General features: G+C 32.3%; 1 protein-coding gene across 1 annotated transcript; it reads right to left on the bottom strand.

The window, feature by feature from the left end:
• Positions 1–11,770: 11,770 nt before the first annotated feature.
• On the bottom strand, positions 11,771–17,045 carry LOC106668963. Its single transcript, XM_014398187.2, has 3 exons — positions 16,885–17,045; positions 16,598–16,812; positions 11,771–13,262 (listed from the first exon to the last, which is right to left on the bottom strand). Exons 2-3 carry the CDS (start codon positions 16,782–16,784, stop codon positions 12,145–12,147), a joined length of 1,305 nt encoding a protein of 434 aa, XP_014253673.1. The 5' UTR covers positions 16,785–16,812; positions 16,885–17,045; the 3' UTR covers positions 11,771–12,144.
• Positions 17,046–18,716: the final 1,671 nt, after the last annotated feature.

Below are 18,716 nucleotides of genomic sequence, written 5' to 3'. Positions count from 1 at the left end.
CAAGCATAATCGTCCAAATTGATCATCTGTAATCCGGCCTAATTCGCTGTTGGCTTTGAAAAGATTACTGCATACTTACTTGAAATCCAATTGATATAATATTTTTAAAAAAATCACTTCGGATAAAAGTTCAAGAGAAAAGTATAACTAATAACGTTGAAGGTCTGCCGGTCGATGAACTAAAGGAAGCACTTTCGTTCATACTGATCATCCACAGCTCTTTCGCAATTGATTTCAAATATGGGTAATTTTTCAAAATACTGTGGAACGTACCACCTATTTTACAACGTGAAGCATTTTTTTTAATTTAGCCTATTCAACGATTAAAAAATGTTAAATTTTTAAATGAATTTTTAACCTCAATTTGTTAGTTTTGGTTGGTTATTTTGAAGGGAATTTATAATTGTAATAACAATCAAATACATATTAAAGAAATTAAATTTTACTTTTTATTTTTATTTTTTCTTAGAAAATTTATTTTGCTTCTTGTTCATCATATAAAATGATCACTATCTCTACTTATCACGTCTGGGTTTTTGGCATTTGGGCTAAAATAATTGAAGAAAAAAAAATAGTGTAAACGAATTTTTAGGAATGATTATGACAAGTGCACAAACGTAGACTTCATAAACATTGAAATCGATGGTAATACGTTCATCACACGCAATAAGATGTTAATGCATATTTATTCCGAAGTCGTGAGATGCGGTCTGGTGTGATGTAGGTTTCAGAAAAACATTTTCTTTATCGTGCCAACGTTTCGATCTTTATTGAGTTCATCTTCAGGGCCTGGGATTTACAAACATTGTCTAAATTTAACAAATACTTGTAGGATGTGGAAAAAGTGTATTTAAACATTGCAAAATATATCTTTGTATATTCAATCAAAGTATTTCTACTCACTCAAAGTGTTTGACTTCTGTGTAATTGTGCCATTCTTGCGTGTCGTGTTGAGAGTTAATGCATATAATAAAATAATATTTTTGCTAAATTTACTAATTTAACTCAAATAAATGGACTGTCTTCAAGCCCATAGCTGTAATAATAAAAACACTAAAAAATTTATGTTTTACATCCAGGAGAACAGAAGAAATTAACAATATAAAATCTTCTTTGAAGTATTTGAAAATGCGGAATGTAATGGAATAGTCACAAACAGAAAAGAATTATTTAAAAATATAAAAATAAAAAAATAAATAACCACTTTCTTGTTGTTTATAAATTATAAAACAGTAATTTAATAACGCGTCTTTTCCCATAACTACACGAAGATCCGTTTAGTCAAAAAATAAATAACATTAAACCCACATGGAAGGGTAAATAGTCGAGACATGCGGTTTGTTTGGAAATGGAATCGTTTTCGTTTTTCCTCGAAGGCTAACGGTGCGAGTTCGTTTACCCGTGAAAATGATCGACGGAACCGTTGCTGCCCAAGGTGAGAAAAGCCGGGGAAAAGTATTTTAGATGAGCGGAGGTGAACGGCCGGCGATGAACGATCGTGCTAGTTCCAGGGGCAAGGAAAGTACCTCCGGACTCGTAACGGTACCACGGTCAGGGCCCAGGACGTCATCGCAACGGCTACGTCACTCCTTCCACCCGGCACCTCCCCTTGGCCCCAAAAATTGTGACGAAATCCTAGCAATAACGGGAACTTGTCATCTGAGCCAGTTCCACCGACTGAATTTAGCCTTCAGAAATATAAATAAATATTATTTCTTACAAACAACATAGCGTTAGCTGACAAGTGAACCACGCATTGTTCGATTGGCTGCTTTACCCTTGGAATTTCTTTCTAACTTGGGCATAATCCATGATGAGAAACATATATATTTGTATGTATAACCTTTGAGCAGCCTGGTAAATGCTCATGCATACTCCTAATAAAATTAAGATTTATTAAATCCATTATATTTAGTGATTTATTGACTAAATTACTTCTTTCGATTAATTACTCTTTTTATGTAAGGTTTTGGTCGAAATGAAAAGATTAAGTTTTTTATACTATGAAAAAGCTGGAGTCTAAACAAACTCATCACTCAAACTTTCTCCAATTATATTCCATATTTATTTTTAAAATTAATAATAAGATAAGACCGGCAAAAGGATAATATAACAATAAAAATTTGTCTCAATAAAAAAAAGCCTAATAAATAAATAATTTCTTTGGTTAATTTGATATTTTTGAATGCTATTTTCTAAACAGTATACTAATATGATTGTAAATATTCGATATTTTGACATAATTATCGTCCAATGGTATTTTTGGGGGGCGTCGGTGGCCTCAAGGTTTAGTCTTTGACACGGCGCTCATCACTGTAAGGTAACACATCACTGTAAGGCATCCAGCGGCCCTGCATTCGAACCCGAAATACTTACAAATGGGCTTTTTTTTCAAAATCTCCGGCACCCTGAGGGTTTATATGACCTCTGCTGTTGCGAACCCTCGTAAAAAAAAGGTATATTTTTTTAATAGTATCTTTTCTTAAAGGTAAAAATATAAAACATTCACACTGAATTACATTAAAATTTTAATATTCAAATTGAACGTACGGTATTTTTAAGTGCTTAATTTCTGAAGATTCATTTGTCAAATGTAGTTGTGTGCGCCTGTCTGTCTGTCTTACTCTCTGAGAGTGATAGAATTTAGTTGAAACCATCTATTAATCAGCTTTGTGAGATTTCTTCATGATATACATTATTTATTAAGCTTTACTAATGAAATCAATAGTATTAATTAATAAAATATACCGAAAAGAAAATCTTTATCATTATTTTTAAATTAATTGTTAACAATTTGAATTATATACACATAAAATCGTATAGGTTCGAATTAGCTAGAGCATTTTTTCTGCATTATTAGTTTTATAATTGTTGTATGAATTTTTCTCACCATGCAATAGAATTAACTTTCAGATCTTCATCAGTTGATCATTTCTGAACATTTTTCAATTAATTAAGGTTTTTAGTTGAGATATAAAAGTCAATGTCACGAACGGGATTCGAACCCACAATCTTCGGCTAGATACGCCTCTGCTCTACCACCTGAGCTATCGTGACTTCGATCCACTCGGGCACTAACTTCCATCTTAATCCTATCTTTTGAATTTTCCCTCCTTTTTGCCATTTTTCAACATGTTTTTGAACATGTTGGCCCTTTTATTTTCAATGTATTTATCGTGAATGTTTTGAAATAAAGGTTTTGTAGAGAGAAGTATGATCAAAAGCGATTAATTTTGTGTAGAGATTAGTGACCGTTAATAACTAAAAAAGCGATTAAGTTGGAAAATGAAAGCAACCCTTATCTCAATAAAAAATCATTAACATTATCTCTTATTTCGAAACTCAGGCACTGGTTTGGAGAAAATGTTCAGTTTCAACAATAAATAATCTAAAAGCCTCAATATAATATATATATAATATAAATAATTATTTTTTATATGTTGGCAAATCATGGTACGTTTTGTGGTGATTTTTAATTTTAATAGTATTGGTTTTAAACGTTTTTTTAAAAGATTGCTCTTTGAATTTTGTGACCAGCCCAATTCGCCGTTGTACTCCGTGACCTGGAAGTAACTGTTTCCGAGGCGGCTCCGCTTTTCTTTTCACCGTATCCCAGAGGGGTCGACGACCCAAGCATCTCCAGGTTAGCGGGTATATGTGTATGTGTTACGGTACTCCACCCACTCCGCTCTTACATGGAAATTTACAAGTTTCGCCACGAAAGACCGTTCTTTTTTTTGTATAAAGGGCGTTACTCGTACATGAAGACAGTTTTGTGCCGGAAGAGGCAAACCAGTTCTTCGGACAATTGAAAAAACAGTAAAAGGTTTAAAATTAATTACTCCTTTCATAAAACAAAATATTTTTCTTGATAAATATAAAATATCAATGAACTATAAATATAAACATAAATAAAAGTAGATAAATGAATTAAAAAAGAAACACCTCTTGAAGTTACACATTTGAATCATGATCTTTAGAATTGAACTGAGGCACGTATTTACATAATTAATTAAGTTGGATACCATTAGTGGTTTAATTATTTAAATAAATTATTAGTATATTGTCCTCATCACTGTTCTTTCGAATTACCTGCAATTTTTTCACATCAGTATATATTTAGAGATGTTTCTTCATATTTTCCTTTTATTTCCTAATTTAACATTCCCATATGGACAACATGCTATCTCTTTTCATATCTATTCCTGTACTTATCTGTTATGATATTTGTCTCACTCACATACTCTCTCTCTCACTCCCGCTCTCTTTTTTCTTTCTTTCTTCTTTTCTTTTTATATCTTTCCCTATTTTTTTATATTTTCATTTTTTCTCTCTCTCTCTCCCGTCATTCTCTTTCTCTCTTTAATTTACTTTCTCTCTCTCTCTTTCTCCCTTTACTTATTTATATGTCTAACTCTATATTTCTATTTATCCATCTATCTATTTCTTGTGATCTCACACTATCTAACTACAATATATTTTTCTTTTAAACGCACACCCTCATCCAAAATAAAATGTATTTTTCTCTTTTGCTTAATTTTTTATATTTTCCTTTTCTATCTCTTTCTCTCTCTCTCTCTCTCTCTCTTCCTCTTTCTCTCTCTTCCTAGCTATCTGTCTTTCTATCTATCTTTGTTCCTTTTAACCTTGCTCTTATTTTATATCTCTTTTATTCTACCTTTTCTTATCGTCGATATTCTTTCTTTTTCGGTCTCCCTGACACACACCCACATACTCTCTCTCTCTCTCTCTCTTTCTCTCCCTCTTTTTTTCTTTTTATATTTTCCTTTTATTCCCCATTTGCCTTTGCATCTTCTGGTCTCACTTTCATTCTACTTTTTCTCAACATCTCTTTTTCTTTTCATATTTTTGCTATTTTTTATAATTTTTCCTTTTTCAGTACCTATTTACATTTACTTCTTGCTTCACTCTCTCTTTCTCTCTCTCTCTCTCTCTCTCTCTCTCTCTCTCTCTCTCTCTCTCTCTCTCTCTCTCTCTCTTTCACTCTCCCTTATCGTTCTTGCTTTTTTCGACGTAATGTTAGTCACCGTAGTTATATTAGAACATTAATTTTTACTGATGTATTTCTTTTTAACTATCATTTCTATCTTTCATTAGGCTTTTCTTTGGGTCTTATTAATTTATATGTAATTTATTTTTTTTAATGTAATTTCTTCAACAATGTTGTTTTATTTGTGAATGTAATTGAAAATATAGAGATATACTAACAAATTTCAAATAAATGTACACACATTATGCTCATATACATACAGATATACATACACGGGTAAATACAGTATTTATATATGAGGAACAGGGAACCAAATAGTCTAGCCGTATGCTCGAGTACCATGAATGTGTATTTTTCGTGATTTTAGATTAATCAATTTTATGAAATTGGTTTTTTGAAATTCTTAATTCCAAGTTTAGATTTCAAATAATATTTTTATGATAATTCTTTAGAGTCGAGAAATTTTGATTAATTTTTAATCAAATAAATTTTGAACAAAGTCTTTGCGAGGATAAAAATATTATGCTATTCTTAACCGAATCAGAATTTCTCAAGGCAAAACTTTTCTCGCCTTTTCTCTCGCGGGGTCATCGACCGAAAATGTGTGCTAAACCCGAGTATGGCCTCCTCTGACTAACTTCCCTTCCTGGACTGAGAGATTCGTCACCTTAGAAAAATGGGCAAATGAATTCGGTGATTTTTTTTAACTGAATTAATTCTGAACCGCTGAATCTAAATCTGAACTACTATGAATTTCCAAAAGACACACTGACTCATAAACGTTATATAATTTTAATTCTTATTAATGGCAAATATCAACCCTTTAAAAGTATTGTATCAAGGCACACTTTTACTTTTCATTATATTTTCTGATGATCTTATAAACTATTGGCAATTTAAGCACAATTGGGCGAAACATAACACTTCCAATAGAATGTCTGTACCTGTGTCTGTATAAGGGCATATTTAGTTTGATTTAATGACATTGGATTTGTTAAAGAAAATATTACACCATGACACTTTTCCAGAAAAATTTAACGTACAATTAGCATTTATTTTACCACTACATACTTCCTTTTAAATGGAATATGTTTAAAAAATAAAAGTCTAATCTACCCTGTAGTTTTACTTTTATTATTGCTTTGGCTTTATATTGCTTCAATTACATTATGACCCTTGCAAATGGAAGGCCAACGATTACGTTAGGTAGGTACCATTTATACCAAAATTTTGTGTACATGATTTGTTACGTTAACAATATTTTTTTTTATAATTACAGTATTTTATTTTTTCTTTCTTTACAACTTATTATTAAAAATGTATAAATTGACAAGACGCTGAGTACAAATTTCCGCTTTTGGCCTGGTACACATTTCCTTCTACAAATACAAATTTAAAGAAATTTATTTTTGACAAACCAAACGTAAATTAAACTATAATAAAAAAAATTATTAAAAGTTTTTAATACATAAGTAACACTTATCTCAAAAACCATTGCACAAAAATTTAATTTCTTTAAAGTGGCATCGGTGGCTCATCACTGTAAGGTAAATGTCCTGGGTTCGAATCCAGCGGCCTTGCGTTCGAACACGACATACTTACAAATGAGCTTTTTCCAAAAACACCGGCACCTCGAGAGTTCATATAACCTTGTAGTTGAAACGCCCTCGTAAAAAAAGTTTTGTTTTTACTTATATTTATCACATCAAATTGGGTGTTCCTCAAAATGCTTGAAACATTTTCCTAATTGTATTAAAACTTTCATAAAGATTCCTTCAATTCGATTATTACTTCAAATTTAAAATCTTATCCTTCAGAAAAGTACTATATGGGAAAACCTTTATTTCAAAGCGGGTGTTCCGCAAGGCGGCATTCTTTGTCCTAATCCCTATTAATTATGTACTGCAGACACTATCAATCCTGTGTATTCTTCGCAAATGCATGCGCCAGATTTTCAGCAGCCCCATACGTTGCATTGACCTTGAAAAACTTCCAGAACCATCTCTCCTGTTTGGAAGACTTGTTCAACAAATATAGGATAAAACTATGACGAACGAAACCAAATTGCAACAAATCTTCACTCACTCTCCAATCTACTACAACTCTGCTGCGTCCTCAGCTACCAATGTCGTTCGCTATTTAGCATTTCATGGCGAAAAAAGATTTATTCGGAAAGCCCACATTCGACACAAAAGAACCGAACTGAAGAGGCAGTACAGCAAAATTTACTTTAAAACAAATAGAAACTATCACTACAAAACATACTCCTGACTTACAAATCACTTTTTCGCATTACTATCTACACAGATAATCAAATCTCATTTTTCTTCAAAACCGCAGAAATTCGACAGTCGCAAGGTATTTATGTAAACTAATTTAAATACAGTTCATATAAATTGAGAATTTACTCTAGTTATATTAAAGAATCTTTAGGCTGTTAAATTTACATGTATTAACTTTTGTCCTCGAAGAACTGCGGTGAGATAGTTTGGTACGACAATAATACATTAAAATACAAACATTCCAGATTGTTGACCCATATCTTGAGGCGCCTGAGATTTTGAAATATATAAGGATCGTAAATATTGTTACTAATTTTATAAATTAATTAATGCATGTAAGTAAACGCGAAATATATATTAAAGGAAACAACAATAGATTGGTGGAACTAAACATCCAAACAGCTCCATCAGCTGAAAGTGGATGAGCCCTGCTCCACTGAGAGTAGGTGAACGACCCGACGACTTTTCTTTCTCTTAAGCTGGACTGTAACACATCTAGGGAGCTCTAATAAGTGCGTTGCCCCCTTTTGGCGTTGTTTTTCGCCATTTTTACTTTTCACCATTACCAGCGGCCGTGCGCCGCGCCGTTTCGGAATTTCTCGACTGTAACGGGCCCGGAGGAAAACGAAACCCGATTCCGTCGCTCGAGGGCCCCGATGGACGCATTTACAAGAATCTGGGCCCATCTCGATATTTTCAGAACTTTGGCTACAATTCGTGGAAGTATCCAGCTTTTCTAGACGGTTCAAACTTTTAACCATAAGATATTTTCATTTAATTATATTAGAAAAAACTCCTGGAAAATATTGTTTCACCAAGTGATTAATGGCCTCCCGAAGCCTTAAAAGTATTACAACTCTCTATAATGACCGCCTACATAGACGAATGTTCAAAGAAACATCTATAAGTGCTAACCAAGTATAAGAGTGGTATATTAAAATTATAGCCTTATACGTTTGCTACTTTTGGCAGATAAACTTCCCCACAAGCTGTTAATAAATTGGGATTTTTATTATTATAATAGGTTTTTTCCTCAAAATAGCACTCGCAAGAACGTTTTGATTTTCTTATTGATTTGGCAAATTGTCATATGTCAATATCAATTCATATTATTGCAATATGTGCTAATATATGCTTATTTCTCCCGATCACAACACTGACACTGTGGCCAGCACTTTACCTGGAGGACACAGGCTAAAAGAAACCAGTCTAGGCTTAATCTCATTAATAGAGATTAAGAATCGTTTAGGGCAACAGGGTGGATACCCGAGAAGGGAAAGTCTAATGTAAGCTTGGGATGGACCTTTTGGTAGAGGGATAGGATCAGTTCATTGACAAAAAGGATGTTGAAGTCGTTGTGGAATGCTGTTAGTGACATAGTAAGAAAGTTTGATATTTATGTGATGAATTTTTGTTGGAAGTATTAGATTCACGTAAATGGGATGATTTGGCGATAACCAACAGTTGCATTCTGTATGTTCAACTGTAATGAATTAAATCAACTTAGTTAAGCTTATACGGACAAAACTAATTTCAATCTTAAAAGTTTTCTGGGTGTTCCAAGTCTTCTGTTATGTTGGCGTCTCTTAAGGTTTGTATAAGGTTCTACGTCAGCCTGCTGTCTAAAGGTCCTAAGTAATAGGTTGTAACTTGGGTCGGTAGTTTATTAGAGTTTAGGTATAGTGAGGTAAAAAAAATTTTTCAATATAAATGAACACTGGGATCTTTCTTATTTTATCATTTTGTCTTGTCTTCCAATTTTTGCACCAGTCTTTGATCAAGGTGTTTTCGGATTTCGAAAGTCAGTTGGATAGAATTCAAGTTAGACGACAAAGTGTCAACAGCAAAGTTCAAGTTGATGTTAGGGTGTACAGGAAAGATAGGATAAAATACATGGTACAAAGTAAGGTACCAAGAACACTACCTTGTGGGATACCGGATCAAATAATCTATTGTAATGTATACATCATCATCATCATAGCATAGCCTTGAGGAAGGTCAAATATAGTTCGAAAGTTTGGCAATGGATTTCACAGATGACCGGTCACAACCATGACGTCTATCCTAAGGTTAATAAAAAAATTAAAAAAACAATCTGGGACCAAAAGTCCCCATTTCCTTGTCACCCCTACAATAATCCATTTGTAACTTTAAAACGGTTTAAGCTAATAAATATTTTAATTCTTTTTTAAGTTAATTTTAAAAGTTTAAGAATTTGTTTAAAACAATATTTTGACTCCTGAATGTTTTCCATCAATTTCATCAAAAAGTAAAAATATCGTTTCTATGTGTTTCCCATTGTGAAATTTCCGACAAAACTCTTTAATTTAAAAACAAATCAATGTAGACCTGTATAAAAATATATTTGACTGCAAGTATTTAACTATTCTTCTTGCAATTCTTTTATTAACGATTACAAACAATCAATCTATATTTTGAAAATTTGGGATTTATTGGAGTGATTAATTTTGTGATCAAGAAACAAGTACATAAGGAATATTTTTTAATGAATTATTGTTTGTTAAAAAACAATTATTTGAACTTTGAATAATATTTTGCATCGTTATTAATTTATGATTATTTTACCTACACCCATACACAATCAATGTAGAAAGTAATTTCGTTTAGTTTAGGCGTAGGTTCGACTAAGCTTGTAAGACCGCCGTACGTTGAAAAATAGTCGGGTTTTTATAAAGAAATTCAGGCTGAATGAATTGTGTGATCAACAGTAATTTTTAAAAGTGAATCTACTAATGAATTTTGGGGATATTGCAATTGATTTAATTTTTGTCGAAACTTTGTTTGTTTTGTAATTATATTGTTGGCTCCTATAAATTTTTGCAGAAAGAGAAGTGGATAAATTCCAGTATGCCTTTACGCCTGTCAGACCCTACAACTGAATAAGTCGAGGATAAAATAATTTCCTTTCAAGTGTAATGTTCATTTGGATTTTTGCATAACAAAAACTATGACAACTTGACCATTTATAGAATCAAATAACTCACACACTGAAATAAAATAAGTGTAAATTTCTTATAAATCTTTATATAGATGCGACAAAGCGATATGTTTCTTTTCCTTATTTTATTAGTATTTGTTCGTTGGAAACAATTTTACCCGCCTATCAAAGCAAAAGTATACGTCAATAACTTCATAAATAAATAAATAAATTTTTAACAAACTATATAAGTGTCTGTGCATAATGTGACAAGTACCACAAAGTCAAGATATAATTAAATAAATTAAAATCCTATATATTTATTACACTGAATTTGATGATATGAGAGCACAATAAAATAATTACTTCAAAAATTGAATTGCTACCAAAGGTTTAAACTTGAAAACTTCAATTCTGAAAGGTTTTTTTGACTTATTATCAAGTTTTTTTAAATTGTACAATTCATTTCAGGTTTCAGATAAAAAAATAATTTGTATTGAATTTCATGCTTACAAAATACAAATAAATATAATTTATTTACGGTTATTTGCCGCATGAGCGAATCGAATTTTTTATATTTTTTATTTATTTTGTTTTAGATGCTTACAATTTTGTCCTAGACTTCTTTGTTTTCACATTCATCTTAGAAATTGTTTCAGAACTCATAGCTTTTCTTTTCACCGACTTTTTTGTTTCCTTGCTTTGGATGTTATTGTAAGTGTAACTCCAAGATATTTGTTCACTCTTTCAAAAAAAAACAAAAAACGCCAAGGTGCGTTTGGCAAGGTCGACAGTCAGATTCTTTTTAAACAATAATCTAATAATTTTTATATTTATCTATAAATTTAAACTAAGAGCTAAAAACCAAATATCATCTGCATATAACTTTAAGTTTTAACTTTAGTGTTGCCAATCCGAGCACCAGCGACATGGACAAGGTCGATTATTAAAATTGGAGAAAAAGGATAGGATTTAAAATAGATCCCTGCCTAACTCCAGAACTGATAGAGAAGAAATCAGAAATTACCTCTTTATCCCTATGAGCGGAAATGGCATCTCGAATTAAACTTCTACGGGTGTTAATTACTTCGAATGAAATTCTTAAATTGCCTTGATCTAATAAAGAAATTTAATTAGATTAATAGGTCTTTTGTAATAATACGTACCATCATAATATATTTTACATGCTTTATTGTTTTTTGTACTCTTTTGTGCAATAATTTATTTTTGTTAGATTTCATTTAATGAAGTCTTAAAAGTTCTCTGCCTGTTAATTTTATTTTTAATCGTTTCATTATTTACATTTTTTTTATGTATATGACTTCCGCGTCCGGCAGTCGGTTTCTTACCATGTCGTATAATGTTCTTGTGCTTTTGGATTTTTTAACATTTTCTTTTTTATAATGAACAAAGCTTATTATTATAATTTACAAAAGGATCAGCTTCAACATAATATTTTATGATAAAGAAGGCGGTACTAGCAATAAAGTAGTGCAAATTTAAAAAATAATATAATTTACAGATTCATTTACATTTACATGTATAAAATGTACAATAATATTAAAGAATAATCTTTTAAGAAAATAGATGGAGAGTCAGTTTTTACTATAATCCAGAATTTTGTCATTTTAATATATTATGTACAATTTAACTTACAACAACCAATTTTGTTTATTCGTTGTATATATCATGCCAAAGTTTTCTTTATGGAGTGTTGTGTAAAAAAAACAACGCAGATCTATTTGTAAACATTAAGTTCTCAGTTGCTCGTATTATTTTTAGATACGTTAGTCTAAATTTTACAACTTTTGGCACGTAAATCTTATATGTTAGAACGATTCTAAGTGTAAACTTTAATTACTGATTTTTTGTTTTAACAATTTTTAAAATGCGCATAATTTTTTTCAAATTCTTTACCATTCCCTGAATGTATCGATCAAAATGGTTCCCTCCTTAGAATAAATTGCATGGTTCGTATCTATATGAATAATTGTGCTTGGTTTCGAGCTTTCTTTATAAAGTACATGCATGGATTTAAGATCAATAACGTAATATCCACAATACATTTCCCAGTCAAGTCGGATAGCGACGTAAAGATGTTCCCTTCCTATGAAATAAAGCTTGGCCTGAGCGATGGACTTTATGTTGAGGTCTAATTTTTGAAGGGTATTATTCTTGACATCTTGTAAATATACTTTTATTACCGAGTTCGCTTTTTCTTGTGACACATATGCGAATTTGTTTTCTCTTCCGTGCACTTTGAAACCATAAGGCCTGCGAGTATTATAGGATTTCTTCTTGCCAGTTTTGGTGTCCCAGGCAAGGAAACTGTATTGGTGTTCTACGCAAATCAGTGCGACTACTAAGTCTTTGTTGGACTTGATCCCTATTAACGATTCGGCTGGGAGATCGAAATGTTCGAGATATAAGTCGGCATTGAAACCAGCGATTTGCGTGTCGCTGATCATCATGTACATGCGATGATAGTCATTAAAAAAGAAATATCTATTGTAGAGACAAATTTCAGTAACTTCAACGTCATCTTTTATCATGCACGTGAATAGAGAATGGCGAGCGAGGATGACTATTAGACCGTCGATAACGCAGCATTGTAGTGCGATTGGATGGCCGTACGGTTCGTAAAATTTCTGGGCGAATATATATCTGTTTTCATGTCTCAGCATGTAGCCTTTGAACTGGAATAATATGCCTTGCCTGATGTAAATTGTAAAAATGTCCCCTTGTCTTATCACTAAGACGCCTTTGGCTAAGTGCAGGGAGGTCAGGTTATTCCGTGACGTTAGCTCTATCGTCTGCACATAGTCAGGGCTCATCCCAGAAATATCGAACACGAATACCAAACCCGAAACGTTCGTGAAGATGAGGCTGATGCCGTCGCTGCAAATGGTAGATTTGCAGCATGAGCTTAGTAAAATTTGTTTCTTCGTGCCGTTCCTCCAGTTGATGATCCTTCGTTTCGCATACTTCAGGTACGCATTGCCCCATTCGACCATCGGCTCCAGTGCTCCAACTGAAAAATATCTGATTTTTAGATACAGACGAAAAACAACAATTTTTTATACAACTATAAATTAAAGAGTGTAAAACGTAAATTGACATTTTAAAGGAAGAAACATAATTTAGAAAATTTTTTCGATATATTATTTACATATCAACAGTACAAAAGACTCGTTCTGGCTGCAATAATAAACTAAAACGAAAGATTTTATGTAATCCAAATATAGCATTTGTAAACATTTGCAATATACATGTATAATAATCAGCCATTTTATAATTTTCCTATTCTAATTAATAATTTTAATTTAAAATTAAACATAAAAATTATATAACGAAGACAACATGCAGAGAAAAATGATCATTGTTAAGATATCTTCAATAAATACGGAAGTGTCCATTCAAAAATCTATTGTATCAATAAAAGGCTCTTATCTACCGAATTCTGATGCAAGATTTAATTTACTTTATAAATCCTTTCAGTGATGTTGAATAAAATTTTGATACGGCTTTAGGTTACACTGACTACTGTACGTACCAGCATTTACAGCATAAAAAAGCTTGATTTTTGCTTTTCAGTATATTTTCAAATCAATATATTTTGTGAGGTGTTTAGTTACCGTTAGTTAATGATTATTTGAAGATCGCGAGATGGGGTCTGGTGTGCGTAGGCTTTAGAAAAACGCGCGCGCGCGCGCGTGTGTGTGTGTGTGTGTGTGTGTGTGTGGTGATTAGTGACCGTTAATCAATAATTATTCAGAAATCGTGAAATGCGGTCTGGTGTGATAGGTTTCAGAAAAACATTTTCTTTATCGTGCCACGTTTCGATCTTTATTGAGATCATCTTCAGGGCCTGGGATTTACAAACATTGTTTGCATTTAACAAATACATTTATGATGTGGAAAAGTGTGTGGAAATCACACCAGACCGCATCTCACGATTTCTGAATAATAATTAATAATTTTAGAAAAACATTTTCTTTATCGTGCCAACGTTTCGATCTTTATTGAGATCCTCTTCAGGGCTCAATGTGCTTGTTTTCTGTGTAGATTTGTCATTATTGTGTGCCAAACATTTTGAGCCCTGAAGATGATCTCAATAAAGATCGAAACTTTGGCACGATAAAGAAAATGTTTTTTTAAAACCTACCTCACACCAGACCGCAACTCACGATCTTCAAATAATCTATTTAGTTTGTTGAAGTTGTGAGGAGAAGTCAAGAATGGGATAGTTTAGAAAAACACCTATTCCATTGTTTTGCTGACGTTTTGACCTTTCTTCGGATCATCTTTTGGAGCTTGTTTTATCTACATTTTATTAACAAAATCCATCGATTTGTAGCAGCTCCTAGTTTCTTCTGGTTTCTTGCTATGCTTTTTAGTGTGAAAGTGGCTTTATGGCCACCATGTTTGATGGTGATATGTTCGAAAAAACCCATGTTGTTATGTAATTCTTCACGGGTAGAAATTTGTATTTCTTAGGGACCGATCGTACAATAATTTTTTGAAGTCGTGAGGAGCGGGCAAAAATGAGGTAGTTTAGAAAGAACCTTTTTCATTTTTGTTTCTTTTACCAACAGTAGAGGTTATATCAACCCTCGGGGTGCCGGTGTTTTTTAAAAAAAGTAAGTATGTCGGGTTCGAAATCAGGGCCGCTGGATTCGAACCTGGAAACTTTACCTTACAGTGATGAGCGCCGTGTCAACGCCTAAACTGTTGCGGCCACAGACGGCCCCATAACAACAAATAAACAACAGATCACTAAAAAACTTTTTTTATATCTTTTTTTTAACTGTGAGGTTTCTAATATATAAAAGAGGAGCTAGTGATTTGGGACCACCGATTTTATTTATTTATTTATTTTTGCTTTGTTTTGGTGACGCAAGTTCGAAAAATACAGACACTAGTCCAAGAATTCTTGCCAATGTATTCTAGGCAACGAGAAAAATATATTAAGCAATGGTAAAATATACGTTTTCTGCCTTTCTTCTTCTTGTATATCAACGTATTTTATGTTTAATCTAGGTTAAGAAAATAATAAGTAGGATTGTTGAAATGACTGAATAAGTTGAATGCGTTGAAATATATGAAAAGTTACAAAAACCAAAATACACCTCCAATAAAGTAGACGTAAAAATTATTTTTGAAAAACAGAACAAAAACGGACTCCTTTTAACCACCTCTTATTATCCTTAAGTAAGAAGTTGTACCGTAATTAAAAAATAATACATTTTTGGGCTCGATTCGCCGAGGGGAAATTTCGTTTTTTGCCGATGTCCAAGGTTCCACTTAAAAACTCACAAATCTTCTGATTTTGATCTAAATTGGAAGTTTATTCTACTGACGGAAAGTAAGACATTTTTTTTCTTTCCGTCTATGTCAACAAACATTTACATTCTATTTATTTCCAATTTATTTGATAAAAATAATTTTGAAATTTAAAACAAAAACTGCTCGAACGTTTTATTTTATTTCTTCGGTTCTGGTGTATTTCCTGAGGCTAAGTTTATGCCATACCTGTAATGGTTCGATTTTTGTAATTTTTGAGAAAACAAATAATTTAAAAAAATCAAGTTTGCATTTTCTTATAAAAAAATTTCAAAGTAGGTATTTTTCTGGCCAAAAACAAAGTTGTTATTTATTTTAGTTATATTTTTTTTTTCATACCAAAAAACTACATATTCTGGAAGAAACCAAAAAATATTTTTTCCTCGAAAATTTCCGCCTTGCAAATGCCTATTTGAGAGTGCTAAAGGGCGCTTAAAACTAATCCGGATAAAAAAAAGTTTTTGAAGCTACTTTACTGGAAGCTTATTTTGGTTTTTGTAACATTTTAGATATTTCATGCTGCTTATTATTTTGTTAACCGAGGTAAAACAAATCCGGTTTTTATAATAANAGAGAGAGAGAGAGAGAGAGAGAGAGAGAGAGAGAGAGAGAGAGAGAGAGAGAGAGAGAGACAGACAGACAGACAGACAGACAGAGTGAGAGAGAGAATGTGTAAATATTAAGTAACTGATGGCAATACAATACTGCAAGTTGATAAAACAAGTCTAACAAGCACTAGGACATTTATTAAGAACTGTAGATGGAAGCAGTAAGTGACCCAGTGCTAATTCAACTTTAATTAAAAACGAGAGAGAAAAAACACTCAGGCTGAAGGTGAAAAGCCCACCAATCTGGAATTACAGACATTATCTAATGGATTCATTTTTTAAAAGTAAATAGTAAACAGCAAACAACTGTTGGCCATACCTCTTTAATCTAATTAGGCTGATTCTCATTTTACGTACTATTGTTTTTTAATTCACAGAACTAATAAATTCATTAAATCTTTTCTCGTTTATTTACCTCGATGTTCATACTCCGGTTCGCACACTATCTCTTTCGCGATGCAGATTGTCTTCCAGAGATGATTCGAGTTGGCATACATCCTCCATTTACGGCTGACACAACAACAGTTACATAGATCGGTGGCGTCCAAGTACTCGAATATCTTATGTGCTATTTCAATTGGCAAATTTCCAATTATATCCATGCTAGTAAAATACGTATAAAATTGATCTCTGAAAAACAATATTAGTCATTAACAATGTGTATAAAGCAATTGTTGTTACCTTTAAATAAAAATGACTTACAATCTTCTGAACAGTCGAACTGCCGCAAATGCTGAGAACGTTTTGCCGGAGTAAAACTCTAAGGACTAGCCAAGAAGAGAACTGAAAGTCAGATCTAAATTTAGATAAGGTTCAGCCAGTGGTCTGTAGATAGGGTAAAAGATAGCTCATTCACAGAAAGATAAGTTTAATAGATAGATAAAAACATACTTTCTATTTATACCTAGAGAAACGATAATCTGCCTGAAATTTACTTGCCAAATGATGATTGGAAGTGTATGCATTTCTTTCAGAGTTTTGAACAACTTTAATTCTTGCTTATTTAGCTTTCCAATCAGATTGATTTAATTATTCTTATCTAGTAAGTAAAATCTTTTTATATTTTTGTCATAATATATTCAATGGTAATAATAAAATGCTTTTAAAACAAATTAATCATTAAAAAAAATTCAATCGTCCAGTTTTGCATTGAGACTTCTTTCAAGTACTTCAACAAGGGGGCAAACCACCTTACACAACTTTTGATGTGTTTTTATCAGCTTTCACATGTCACGTAATGCTTGTACGAGTGTCGTGGAGGGCCAACAAAGAAAAACTTATTAATTGTCATTAAGATTTCGGAAGGATTTACTATTTAATGCCTTCATCAGGACTACGTTAGAAACAATTACAAACAATTTTATATAAAATTCATACACATTAGAAAAATACAACACTATATCTTAATTCAATTAATTAAGGTTTTAAGTTGAGATAAAAAAGTCAGTGTCACGAGCGGGATTCGAACCCACGACCTTCTTGATACGCCCCAATCTACCACTTGAGATATCGTGTACTCGGGCACTAACTTCCCATCTCAACCCCACCTTTTGAATTTTCCCTCCTTTTTGCCACGCGTCACGACATTTGAAAAATTCAAAAGGTGGGGTTGAGGTGGGAAGTTAGTGCCCGAGTAGATCGAAGTCACGATAGCTCAAGTGGTTGAGTACCGGCCAAAGGTCGTGGGTTCGAGTCTCGTTCGTGACACTTTTTTTATCTCAACTTAAAACCTTAATTAATAGAACGGTATTAATTGGTCAATCGGACCACGAAAATTAATGAATTTAGAGATTATAACTTAAATTGAAGTAAAGAACATTAAAAACATTTGTAGCGTTCTTGTGGATAGCAGTTGTAGCTTGACAATTTTGAAGATTTTCTTTGTCATCTTCCTCCATGATGCTCATACAACACATGACACCTTTCAATACTTTTTATACTTTTCTCAATTAAAATTAAAATTTTATTAAAACGACAAACGCAAGATGGGTGCCCTAACCACATGGCCACTGTGGTCCCTATTTTTGAAAATATCGTATTTAATGTAACAAAAGGGTTATAAAATAATTTATAAGTAGCTGATACATAGGAGAAGGAGAATGGTCTACTAATAAATACAACATTTCTGACAGGAAAATTCAAATATATATTTTTATATCAGAATCTATTACAATTAATTAAAATATAGTAATATATATCTTAATAATATATTTTTACAAATACAATTTTAAATCCTGATACCTGTAGAAAAGATTTTATTTTTGTACAAGAGGGGGTGGAGTGGCTATGTTCTAACTGTTCGAATAACCCCCTCTTTTGTGGCCTGTCAGATCGTTTCGTTTAATTTTCTCGAGTGTATGTTGTTGTCGACAGACAAAAAAAAGGCTGTTTGCCCTAAAGAATCACCCTCTTAGCATCCTATTTGTGCCTTTAGTCGAAATTTACTGTTATTATTATTTTTTTCTTTCTTCAGGATTAAGTATTTAAAAATTCCAATTGAAATTTAAATAACAAAGTAATATAATAATATTATT

This window comes from Cimex lectularius, unplaced genomic scaffold (assembly GCF_000648675.2).
Source record: "Cimex lectularius strain Harlan isolate CLEC.00 unplaced genomic scaffold, Clec_2.1 scaffold247, whole genome shotgun sequence".
NCBI lineage: Eukaryota > Metazoa > Arthropoda > Insecta > Hemiptera > Cimicidae > Cimex > Cimex lectularius.
This window is presented reverse-complemented; position numbering and strand designations above follow the sequence as displayed.

Bases quoted from the DNA above. Each gene is read 5' to 3' on its own strand.
- LOC106668963 (XM_014398187.2), bottom strand. From the start codon at position 16,784: ATGGATATAATTGGAAATTTGCCAATTGAAATAGCACATAAGATATTC. The intron at 13,263-16,597 runs GTAAATAAACGA...GATATTTTTCAG, and splicing joins ACCGGAGTATGAACATCGAG to TTGGAGCACTGGAGCCGATG.